Consider the following 12,899-nt stretch of genomic DNA (forward strand, 5'->3'; position numbering starts at 1 on the left):
AATAAGACGAATTTAACGGTTTGTTGAAAGAAAATAAAAGAATCAAATGAACTAAAAAGTACAAAAAGACTCTTCGGATTTCAGAAGTGCAGGTCATTTATTCTTCTTGACCATGAAGAATGGCCCTCAGGCAACACTCACACAGATACAGGGTTTGTACACATAATTTATACCCTCAGTAAGGATGGGGTGGTGTCACCCCACCTATTTTTTGTCATCTCCTAATCTCATGACACCACCATTATGTCCAACGTGATGTCTATACGTCTAACATATGGAATCACGTGGAAACCATATGGAACCATTATCTCCAAGTCCGATCTGTATCATTTTTTTAAAAAGACATTGTACCAGGCACATCCTAACACACCCTAGCACGATTGCTGGTGTTTTAGGGCACTTGTTCTAGCTTGTTTTAGGGTTCTAGTATATTATTCTAGTATATTGTTTTAGTATATTGTTCCAATATGCTAGGCCATATTGTACTTTATTTATGTTTTATCCTGCATAATACAAGATATTTTTATTTTGGGAATCTTTCATTTACATCAGCACATAAACTCTTACTCAGATTTCTTTCGGATTTCTCAGTCTGCACATGTGAAAACAGACCGCGGACCCAGAAATAAGTAAGCAACGTTGCTGCGAGACGGCAGCAAAACAGTTTTTGAGCAGCGCTGACACATGTACATGCTTGACAAAATGAATGATTTAAATATTTTTCATATTTCAGACGATGTATGTTCATATTTTCAGGTGAAGTGGTGCAATGTTAAAAAAAAAAAAACACCATGAAGTTTGAGTTTTATGTTTCGTTTACGTCACGTCGCCTTCTGTGAGTTTATTGGTCGGTTGCAAAGCTGAAATCTGATTACGGTCTGACACATGTAGACCTTTTCCCGTTATCTGATTACTCAAGTGCATGTAAACGAACTGTAATGAACTAGGGAGTGAGGTATGTATCAGACTAAAAGCTGCTTGTATGAAGTGGCTGACCGCCGCGTATGACATGAACCTTTGTTCATTTTAATAGTTCACAGCAAGGCGTTCTGTTCTAAACTACGTCGATTCCATATACTGTGATGTTAAACAGCAATGTTGTCCTAGACCTCTCAAAATACTGTCATTGTAATGAGTTGCAGAGTCACCTGAGATATTTTGGAAGCACAGATCATCACTGCCTTCACTCCCACTCTGCTGTCACGATCTCTCGACAGAGTGGATCCAGTCATAACAACCGCAGCACAGCAGAATGAGGAGCAGAGAACTTTCTGTCCCACCCAGCATGGCGCAGGGAAAAAAGCTCTCTGCTCCGCAGACTGCTGTTGGGCCCACAGGCAAATACAGTGACACTCAGATTCAGGCTTTAAGTCAAAGGTGGAAAGATTCATTAAATGATTTTCTCTAAAACTGGAACTTGCAAACTAAAAATCAAATCATGTTTATTGTCACATCACATTTACACAGGTGCGAAGGTGAGTGAAAATCCTAGGTACGTAACCCCCTTGTAATTCTTAAATATCCAAAGGGAAAAAAAACATGTATCTCCATTTTTGTTGAATTTTAGTTTTCTGCATCATTTGAACACTTTGGCTGTCCTTTACATTGAGTGGACCGATAGAAACTCTCCAAAATGACTTAAAATAAAATCTCTTCACATCGACTTGCATTAAAATTAAATAACTTTTTTGTCGTCTCCTGTAAAGTTACCATTTTGGAGATGCTTGTTTTTCTTTGGACAGCGACGATGTACAAAAAATATATAAGGAAAAAATATATATATAAACACATTAGACTCTAGATATATACACATTAATATTCACCAGTATTACACCATTCCAGTGTAGTTTTTGTACAGTAATATGATATATATAATATATAATAGTTAAAATAAAAGCTATGATATGTACATGTACCATTTATGCAATTTGTCTGAGGTAGATAGATGAGATGCAGGATATACAGTGGATATTAAATATTAAATACACATTTGTCCAAATGTCTTTTTGTTATATATGCAAATTGTGATATCATAACCTGTGATAAAAGGTTAAGTAATTATGACAAAAATGTTTTAGACCATCTCATGCCTACTAGAGAAACGTCATTACACTAACAAGAGTAACAAGTGTGTGTGTGTGTGTGTGTGTGTGTGTGTGTGTGTGTGTGTGTGTGTGTGTGTGTGTGTGTGTGTGAGGAAGTGAGTGAGAGCACTCATCACTGCTAATTCATATTTCATGTGCTTGACATTAGTGAGCCTGGTGGCTCTTTGCTTAATATTTAATACATGAGTCATAAAGAAGCAGACAGACACACTCACTCACTCACACACACACACACACACACACACACACTCAGAGTGGTAGTTTCAGATGAAAATGGTCTGTGAGGAGTGTGTGTGTGTGTTTGTCATGGTCACAGTCTGCTGAATCAGCTCTCCGTCTCTGCTCTGAAGCCTTTTTGCCTCTTCATCATTATTTATTCATCTGCAGATTTACTTAAACTTCTCACTCTGCCCTCTTCTTCTCTCCTCTCTGCTCTTCTGTTCTCTTCTCTTTTTGTCTCTTCTCACCGTTTCTCTTCTTATTTCTTCTCTATTCTTCTTTTCTTTTCTCTCAACTTCTCACCTGTTCTCATCGTCTCTTCTCTCCTCCTATTGCCTCTTCTTGCTTTGTCTCCTCTTTTTTTTTAATCTCCTGTTCTCCTCTCTTCTCTCCTCTTGTCTCATCTCTTCTTGTTTATTCTGTTCTCCTCTCCTCCTTCTTTACTTTTATCTCTCCTTTTTACTCTTCTCATGTCCTCTTTTCTGCTCTCGCTTTGTCTCATCATCTCCTTTGTTCTTGTCTTGTCTCATCTTATCTCCTTCCTTTCTCTCCTCATTTAGTCTTATCTCTTGTTTTTCATCATTGCTGTTCTCCCCCTTTTCTTCTCTCCACTTATCTTTCTCTTTTTCCTTTTACCATCTATTTCTGCTCTTCTGTTTTCTTGTTCTCTGTTCTGTCCTTTTCCTTTTTCTCTTCTTGTATTTTTTTCTTCACTTTCACTCTCTTCTCTATTCCTGATTTTCTTAATTTATCTGCTTCTTTTGTCTCTGCTCTCTACTATCACCTGTTTTTCTTTTCTTCTTTATCATTTCTTGTCTCCCCCCTTCTTCTCCTCTCTTAGTTTTTAATATAACTTTAATGGCCTACTCTTCATGATCCATCACCAATTATTTTCTACAGGCACTTGTGACTGATTCATACCTAGAGAGAGAGAGAGAGGGGAAGAGAGGAAAAGAGAGAGAGAGAGCAGAGGGAAGAGAGAGAGAGAGGAAGAGAGAGGAAAAGAGAGAGAGAGCAGGGGGAAGAGAGGAAGAGAGAGAGAGGAAGAGAGAGGAAAAGAGAGAGAGAGAGCAGGGGGAAGAGAGAAAGAGAGAGAGGAAGAGTGAGAGAGAGAGAGCAGGGGGAAGAGAGAGAGGAAGAGAGAGAGAGGAAGAGAGAGGAAAAGAGAGAGAGAGCAGGGGGAAGAGAGAAAGAGAGAGAGAGAGGAAGAGTGAGAGAGAGAGCAGGGGGAAGAGAGAGAGGAAGAGAGAGAGAGATAGAAAGATATATATATATATATATAGAGAGAGAGAGAGAGAGAGAGAGCAGGGGGAAGAGAGAGAGGAAGAGAGAGAGAGAGAGGAAGAGAGAGAGGGAAAAGGGAAAAAATCTTTCATTGATTCACGGTCAACAGTAGTTCAGGTTTAAAAAGCTCATTAGGCTGCTTTTTCTAGAGACCTGTGTGATATATTTAGCCCAAGGTGTGAGTGTGGATTTGTGTGGGTGTGAGTGTGGATTTGTGTGTGTGTGTGTGCGTGTGTGTGTGTGTGTGTGTGTGTGTGTGTGTGTGTGTTTGCCCCAATGATGCAGACTGAATTCTGAGTTTTTGTTTACGACTGTTTATCATCCGAGCTAGAAACACTCTGTCTCTGATAAAGCGCACATTCTTTCGTGTGCAAGGACAAACAGTCCTCCTGAATTCTTTCTTTTTGTCCTTTTGCTGTTTGTTTAGAAAATCAGTTTTCTGCTTCTCATTTTCGTGTCTATTATTTTTTGCTGGTGTTAATCTCACGCTCTCTCACTTCCCCAGCACACGATTGTAGACTCACCTCGATTATTCATGGGGATCAGAGTGCATACTGGGTATTTTAACTGGGGTAGAGTGACTTGGCTGTTCACCTTCGCAGAGGGTGAGGGATGTGCTTTGCTGTGTTTAATCTGGGTATATTTTATAGAGGTTTCACCGCATTAATGCTGCATAGAGTGCGCAAAATAAATAGGAGCTGTTTATTATCTGTGATGATCTATATCTGTGATGTCATACGCTCATGACTCATTTTGTCTGAACTATATTGCCAGGTTTCATATCTGATCTATGTTGCATTAGTGTGAAATATGAATAATTATAACTGTTACTCGTATGACCACCACATGGAGTTTTACAAAATCCTTAAATACACGTGTTCTGGTACAGCCTAGGCACCTAGGCACGCGTGCAGTCTCACGCTGAGTTATGTGCCACCAAACTTTGTCATTAGCATTTATATAACTTTCCCAGCAGGGAGGCTTGACACCAGCATCATCCTGTTTCTGACAGTCTGTGAGCGCTCATACAGGTGCCCCCCAAAAAAAAAAAAAATATATATATATATAAATGTCTCGCTGCCGTCAGGACAAAACTTTGCATCTCCATTTTTGCCGTTTTTCAGTTTTTGATATAATTTGAATGTGCCTCTGGCCCTTTACATTATGTATAAATTTCATGATGAGTGGCCCAAAAGAAATGGCCAAAAATAACTTGAAAAAAATTCTGGTTCCATTGACTTCCATTATAAGTAAAGTAGGTTTCCTTTTCCTGTTAGCATTTAGCATTTTTAAGGTTTTATTCCAATAGCAGCGATATATATATATATGTGTGTGTGTGTGTGTGTGTGTGTGTGTGTGTGTAATATATGTGTGTGTGTGTGTGTGTGTGTGTGTAATATATATATATATATATATATATATATATATATATATATATATATATATATATATATATATATACACAGGGTGAGTCAAAAGTCACAGGACACCGTTTTATTTTTTATTTTATTATTGACTTTTATCTCTGGGGTCATCTCAAACAAATTGTGTATGCCCTTCACAGATGCTGGCTTTTAAACTTCTGTGCAGATAACAGGCCAGATGGTCCCTCTCCTCTTTAGCCCAGAGGATGCAGCCTCCATGATGAAGTTTGATTCGTCTGACAGTTTCCCACTTTGTAAGGGTAGAATTATGTGGTGAATTTCATGTGACCTGGCAAAGTGCTTAAATCTGCGTTCTTAGTAGATGTGTTTGGTAATTCCATTCATTTAAATGCAGATTTAACTATATTTCTAACTTTCAGTTTAAATTAAAGTAATAGCTAAATTAGATGTAGCTAGACTAGAACAGTGTCTGCTCAGATTGCTGCAATCTTTTGTCTGAACCTGAATGCAGCTTGACAGTTTTCAATCTGAGCCCTGCATGACACAGCATCACATTTTGAGTCCAAAACTGACAGATGTATTAGAGTTAAATTAGGGCCCAGCCTTTTGGGTACAGGTTGGCAGGATGGTGGCTCTCCAGGAGCCAGGTTGGAGACCAGTGTTCCAGACAGACTGCCTGGAAAATACATCTTGCCACAACATACACATAAATAATCTGTAGCTGTATTTCAGTTTTAGACAAAGTGGAGTTAACAGAGAAAAATCAGGTGCTTGACCAGTTTGCGTTAGTGAGCTAATTAAGCCAGTGTTAAGGTTGATTATATATTCATATTGTACTCTTTTTACTTTTGCCAGTTGTTTTTCTGTAAGTTTTGTTTTTTGTAATCAAGCTTTTTGTGTGGAATCGACTCTTGGAATCAACATCAATTCCCGTCACTGGGAATTGGAAACTGAGTCGACTCTAAGATCTGGAATCAAACTGCTGTATGCATCAGTTTTTTAATGAAATAGTTCCTCATGGATGCAGCGCTCTATTTCAGCCTAAGATAATCTGATTTTGTATAGCTTTTGTTGGCCATCCAGCTACAGTGTCTGTGGATGAATCAAATTTCCCAGTCAGATGTAAATATTTCCCCTGAAAAATGGGAAAAGAAAAAGGTTTGCAGGCTGGATTTAAGGATGAGCTGTATGTATGTATGTATGAGGCTGCCTCACAGGCTAGATATGGCTCACTGGGGGGATGAGACGCTTGGTCTAGACTCACTCCTATACCTTTCTAACAACCACCCTCAAGGGAAGTCTGTTTAACCGTCTGTATAATACAAGAGTGAATGCTGTCTTGTCACTATCAATTATTTTCCCAATCGATACACAAATTATTTTGAGTAGTCAGAGCTTTTATAAAGGCTAAACAGTGAAAATATTTTTGTAATTTGTAAAATGCGAAAATAGGAAGTAGCAGTTTTATCATTTACCCTATTTATGTAGGATTACAAATGCAGTAAAATGAACAAAATGCAGATACTTTAGTGCAGGAACGCGGCATAGCCTAAACATTCTGCTGGTTTGGAGTACAGTAAGTGCATTATCAAATATCAGTTTGAAATATCTGCAAAAGCTAAGCAAATATCTACCAGTACCGAAGTGATTGTCATTGGGCATCTCCAATTTCATAGATTCCAAAATATTTTTTTTGCAAAAAGATAAACAAGGAACCCCTTTTATAGCATAATTTACTATATTTCAATATATTTTGCTATATTGATACAATATTTTTGAATATATATGTACCTTGGGGGCAGTTTGGGCTGGAGGTTAGGGAACTGGCCCTGTGACCGGAAGGTTGCCGGTTCGATCCCCAGCACCAACAGTCCATCACTGAGGTGTCCTTGAGCAAGACACCTAACCCCCGATTGCTCCCCAGGTGCCGTGGATAGGCCTGCTCACTGCCCCCTAGTGTGTGTGTCTTCACTAGTGTGTATGTGGTGTTTCACTTCACGGATGGGTTAAATGCGGAGGTGGAATTTCCCCAGTTGTGGGATAAAAAAAAAAAACTTTATTTAATAATCATTCATTAAATCATTTGTAAAATACAAGGTGATTCATCCGATTTCAAAATGTAAATCATTACAGAACAGTGCAGTACATTATAAATGGTTTACGTGAACATAAAGTTTATTATGTTATTTTACAAGTGCTCAATATGAACCTCCTCCAGCTGTACGGACAACATCAACACCATAGTCAAATCCGTCCCATACTGGATTGAGCATGTTGGGTGTCGCTGCACTCACGGCTCTTTCAGTGCGATTCCAGAGATCATCCAGTGCTGTGGAACCAACGACGAACGCTCTGAGCTGTTGGAGCATCACTGCCAATGAAAATCACGTTGCACCGTTATGACGGATTCACTCTTATTGAAGTGGAGAAGACGCATCTCCATCTCCTCACAGACTGAAGGGAACCATCTTCTGGTGACAGAGACTCTATGACCCCTCTTTCGAGTGGTATGTGATTGGTTCCTAGGCGCCTCATGGTTGTAAAACTTGGCGCTTTGAAACAGGATGAATCACCCTGTATTACTAAAGTTTGGCCTTTTCTGTCTCAGAGTGACGTAGAGAAACTTATTCAAACATTTGTTGCAAGCAGGATTGATCACTGTAATGCTTTTCTTACTGGACTTCCTAAGAAAGCACCACATATTTTACAACTTGTACAAAATGCAGCAGCACAGATCCTGAAAAAACTAAACACAGAGCTCGTATCACTCCCGTTTTAAAAGAGCTACACTGGCTGCCTGAATCGCTCAGAATAGATTAGACTGTTTATGCTCCAGCATGAAATCTTAGATCTGCAGATACTGACCTTCTGCAAACACCTTCTGTAAAAACAGAAAACCTGGAGAGACTCGTTCAGTTATTCTGCTTCTAGACTGTGGAGCTCAGTTCACCTTTATTAGACGTTCAAGCTCAGAGCTCACTTTTAAAAAGCATCTATAAATACATCTCTAACTTAGCGGTTAATTAAAACTCTATGTCTCCTGGTATTTATCTTTAAATTTGATCTGTGTCATTTTCTTATATGCTTCTACATTAGTAATTATATTGCTAATACTTAAAGTAAAACAGTAATACAAGATATATATAAGTATTAATTTAAGTATTAAGTATTAGCAATATAAGTATTAATTTATCACCAGCATGATTGTTGTTATTATTATTTGAATACTTAGTATATTTTGCCATTATAGTTCTGCTACTATAGTTTGCTTTTTTACTATGCACTCTTATAAGTGCCTGCATGTTACCAGGTTCTGTTTCAGAGGCCAGAAGGAGAATTGAACACATGCTTTGCCCACCAGTCACTGATTATTGTTTTGAATCATGTTAACAAGTTTGGCTGAGTAACCCTGACAGCCTTTATCAGTGTAACCCAGCATGTGCTTTACACAGAATGACACAGTCGGGTGGTAGAGCCATTTTTCAGCACAGCGGTGTTACAGGACACTATAATAATCTGCTCCGCATGATCCGCCACCAATCACCACCACAAGACTCAGACTCAGTGGAGCTGCAGGGTTACAAAATGAAACTATTACACATCAGAATTACACTGATGTAGTAATACCTCTCTCTCTCTCTCTCTCTCTCTTGCTCTCTCTCTTTCTGTCTCTCTCGCTCTCTCTCTCGCTCTCTCTCTCTCGCTCTCTTTCTGTCTCTCTCGCTCTCTCGCTCTCTCTCTCTCTCTCCCTGTCTCTCTCACTCTCTCTTTGTCTCACTTTCACTCTTTCTCTGTCTCTATGTCTTTCTCTCTTTCTCTGTCTCTCTTTCACTCTCTCTCTCTCTCTCTCACACTCTCTTTGTCTCACTCTTTCTATCTTTCTCTGTCTGTCTTTCACTCTCTTTCTCTCTCTTTCTCTCTCTCTCTCTCGTTCTCTCCTTGTCTCTCTCATTCTCTCTTTGTCTCTTTCTTTGTCCCCCTCTCTCTCTCTCTCACTCTGTAGTTGTCAGGATGTGGACTGCTGGGTGTGGGGATCTGGCTGTCCGTGTCTCAGGGCAGTTTTGCCACGTTCTCGCCCTCTTTCCCCTCTCTCTCTGCTGCCAATCTGGTCATCACCCTGGGCTCCATCGTCATGGTGACGGGCTTCCTGGGCTGCATGGGCGCCATCAAGGAGAACAAGTGCCTGTTGCTCAGCGTGAGTGTCCATCTACTCCCACAATGCATTTCATGCCAAATTTGACTCATGGCCGCTTAGCAGACATTCAGAAGTAATGCTGTGCGCCGTCCCACTGGTGCAATAGTACATGACGCTGATATAATGTTTTACTAACAGAACTGAGTGGAGAATTTCATTACCCTCTTTGTTTTTATCCCCCTCGCTCCTCTTTTCCCCGCTAGTTCTTCATCGTCCTGCTGATCATTCTGCTGGCAGAGTTGATTCTCCTCATCTTGTTCTTTCTGTATACAGACAAGGTAAAGCATCACAGACACCTGTCGAATAACACGTCCAGTCACAAAAACAGAGAAGTATGTCTTCTTTTCCAGAAGAGGGTCTGTAAAGACTGTAATAACTATAAGCTCTGTTGCAGGTGAGTGACAATGCAAAGCGGGACCTGAAGGAGGGTCTGCAACTGTACAACACTGACAATAACATCGGCCTCCGTAATGCGTGGAACATAATTCAGGCAGAAGTGAGTGTCTCTGGATGCGTTTCTACATCTTCCAGCCATCTTGTGTATTTCTGAGTGACTCTGTGTACGTCTGTACCTGTTTGGGAATATTTATCTTATATTTGTCCATTTGCATTAATATAAAATATTAAACAGAAAACTGTTTACAACTTTACTACGGTTTTCTCATGCAGTCCAAAGACATGCAGTCAGGCCAGTTGGATATGCTAAATTGCCCCTATTGTGACCTGAAAAAAAGGTTAACTGCTGCAATGGAGCTGAATTTGACCAAATTCCTTATTCTTAAAAATCCTGACAACAGGCATCACCCAACTCTTCACAGCCCCCTTTGTCCAGCATCACATTTTGAGTTTTTTGGCACAATATTTGGTGGTTAGTACAGTGTAGTGGGTAACACCTTTAATCCCTGCCTGGGTAAACACCCTACACTATACCAGTCAGAGTCCTTGGGCAAGACTCCTAACACCACCTTCACCTTCCTGTGTAAAATGATAAAATTGTAAGTCACTCTGGATAAGAGCGTCTGCCAAATGTCGTAAATGTAAATATTTGCACTTCAGACGGACACTGCATCATCAGTGAGGATTCATGATTTACTCGCTCATTCATTCATTCAAAATTTCTTTCATTTCAGGATTCATAAATCATGATTCATAATGCATTTAGGATTGTATACACCTTATACACACGGTCTGGTTTAAATTCTCAGAAGTGTGGAGCCTGTCGCATTCCCAATTTTCTCCCCAGTTTAAGTCATTTTCATTTCCACCCACTAGTTAGGACTCCTCCAATCGCACAACCCCACCAGCACTAGGAGGGCGAGGTTAGCACAGACTTCCTCCGAGACCTGTGAAGCGCCACCTTTTCCAACAGCTGCTCCCGCAACGTCATTAGACAGCCAAGCGCGCTCGGAGGAAAGCGCCAACCTCCAGAACTGTTACGTCAGCTAACAGACGCCTGCGCTGACTAGCATTGCGGTGGTTGATGAGGGGGAGCCATCTTACCCACCCAGAGAGAGTGAGGCCAATTGGACTCCTGGCAACAAATGGCAGTGGCATCACCAATAGCAGTGTTTTGATGCAGTTTGGGGTACACAGATACTTTATCCCATACAAATCAGCCAGTCAAATCACAAGCAGATTACAGCACTGGGTCTGGTAAAAAAGAAGAAAGCCCAGCTTAAATGGGGCTTTTGTCAGAAAAGCCCACAGGTTTGGTTCCTGACTTCTCACTGCCCTTCAGCAGTCATATGAACTTCACATATCAGCAGAACCTGATGTAATTTAATGAATGTCTTGTTAGATAAACTAGGTATTGGATGGTTACTGTACACACTGAGCTGTGTTGTTTATTTGGTCATTAGTTTTTCGGCTTTTAACAAATATATTCTTACTGTCCAGCAAGTTGGTTCCTATCATTTTCTCAGTTAGACTAAGACTTTTGCACATTTCTATATATGCAAAGGAAAATGTGTTTGAGCAGCGCTGTCCATCCGACTGTGTAGGTTAATGTAAATTTGACCTTGATATTGTTATATTAGTGTGTCAGTTAATGGGGAGTGTATCAGGTGCTACGCACTTCATACTATTGTCTAAGTAATATTACTGCATTACTCTGTCACTGGTATTGATCCTGTATATAGATCAAATAATGCATTGTACAGACTGTAAGAAGTAGGTATTTTATAACACTGTCTTCTTAACCTCATGTCCACTCTTCTGTCTCTCACTGTCTTTGTTTCAGCATGCAGCAAGAGCACCTGCAAGAGCATTACAGAGATTTTAGCCTTTGTAAACCTGTTACTGCTGTTAAGAAATGTTCCCATAAATATTGGATGAAGCAATAATCTCCCTTTCTCTCTCTCGCTCTAGTGGCAGTGCTGCGGCGTGACTGGGCACACAGACTGGCACGATGCCCTGCCAGATAAGACGGTGCCAGACCGATGCTGTCAGGAGCATTATAAGGAGTGTGGGCGCAACGCCAGTAATGTTTTTTGGTCCCGGGTGAGTTGCTAGCGGAGCAGCTGTTAGCAGAAAACCTGCACAGTGGCTGCTGTGCTGCAAATCTGACCTAAAACATTAACGCAGAGGCAAAAAATGAGCTTTTAGTCAACTTTTCGACTTTTTCTCAGTTTCTCGTTGTTCTCACACACTTATTTTGATAAGTAAACAAAGCCAGATGTTCATGGATTTTACTACTGTTTTGAGTAAGCAAACATGAATAGGAACTTCAGTTGCCTTTTATTGTTACTGTGAAGAAACAAATCAATAACAAGCCCATAGCGATGTGAACACTGTTCTGGATGTGCGCCCGTGCTCTCTCAGAAACTGTCCAACAATAAAGGGAGCATGAAGCTTCTTGATAGTGATCTCTGTGACCCATTTATGCCTAACATGGACATGCAACTGCTCATATGCTTATTGTAACCTTGTGCTTTGACCATTAGGGGTGCTACGAGAAGGTCGTGGACTGGCTGGATGATAACAAGCACCTGCTGGGCACAATTGCGATGTGTGTGCTGGTCATACAGGTATTTGAAACATCTCTATCTGCTAGATGGGCACTGCAGTACAGATATAAAAACAGTAGTGTGCAAAAGTCTGATGCTCCTAAGCACCATTTATCTTGGCAGTAGTTGTTTTTGATTGTAAACATAATTAGAATATAATTGCAAATAAACATAAACACACTAGTTTGGTTCCATGTGTTTCCTTGATACCCCCAGCCATCGCATTCCCTTGAGGTCCGCTTAGTTTGTGTAGTTTTCATACAAAAAATGGTCATAATTTAATTTTTACTTGATCATTTTTCTTTATTCCTTAAAATGAACCAGGCTGTTTTTAGTTACTGTGCCTTTGTGCCACTTTCAGAAAGCTAAAACACTCCGTAGAACAGGCGTCGGCAACACACAGCTCTTTTTACTGCCCTGTTGCGGCTCCACAGCAGAATTCGATTTTTTGGGTAAAAATAAAATAAAATAATCCTTCTTTGCAGTGAAAAAAGCTTTACTGCAAAACCGGTTTTAACACTAAATGGTCTTAAAAGCTGGAACTAATGTATAACTGCTAATTCACCCTTTAACCTAGAACATCAGCACGCGGACTGATGGTCACCATAGCAACCCAGACAACAATCTGGCCTAATAGTGCTAGTAGGTAACAAAAAGGCAAATAAAAAGATGAACATCAGTGGTTTGGGGATGAATGGACTTACTT

At 40.2% G+C, this 12,899-nt stretch overlaps 1 protein-coding gene across 2 annotated transcripts in view; it reads left to right on the top strand.

Moving 5' to 3' along the window:
* The window catches only part of tspan9b (tetraspanin 9b), a 51,706-nt gene that overhangs the window by 34,677 nt on the left and 4,130 nt on the right, over nt 1-12,899 (top strand). For both annotated transcript variants that reach the window (XM_017698943.2, XM_017698942.2), the window contains 5 exons: nt 8,997-9,188; nt 9,392-9,466; nt 9,583-9,684; nt 11,556-11,687; nt 12,131-12,214. In XM_017698943.2, coding sequence (XP_017554432.1) covers nt 8,997-9,188; nt 9,392-9,466; nt 9,583-9,684; nt 11,556-11,687; nt 12,131-12,214 — 585 coding nt within the window. The remainder of the gene's footprint in view (nt 1-8,996; nt 9,189-9,391; nt 9,467-9,582; nt 9,685-11,555; nt 11,688-12,130; nt 12,215-12,899) is intronic.

Source organism: Pygocentrus nattereri, chromosome 1 (genome assembly GCF_015220715.1).
Source record: "Pygocentrus nattereri isolate fPygNat1 chromosome 1, fPygNat1.pri, whole genome shotgun sequence".
In the NCBI taxonomy this organism is placed as follows: domain Eukaryota; kingdom Metazoa; phylum Chordata; class Actinopteri; order Characiformes; family Serrasalmidae; genus Pygocentrus; species Pygocentrus nattereri.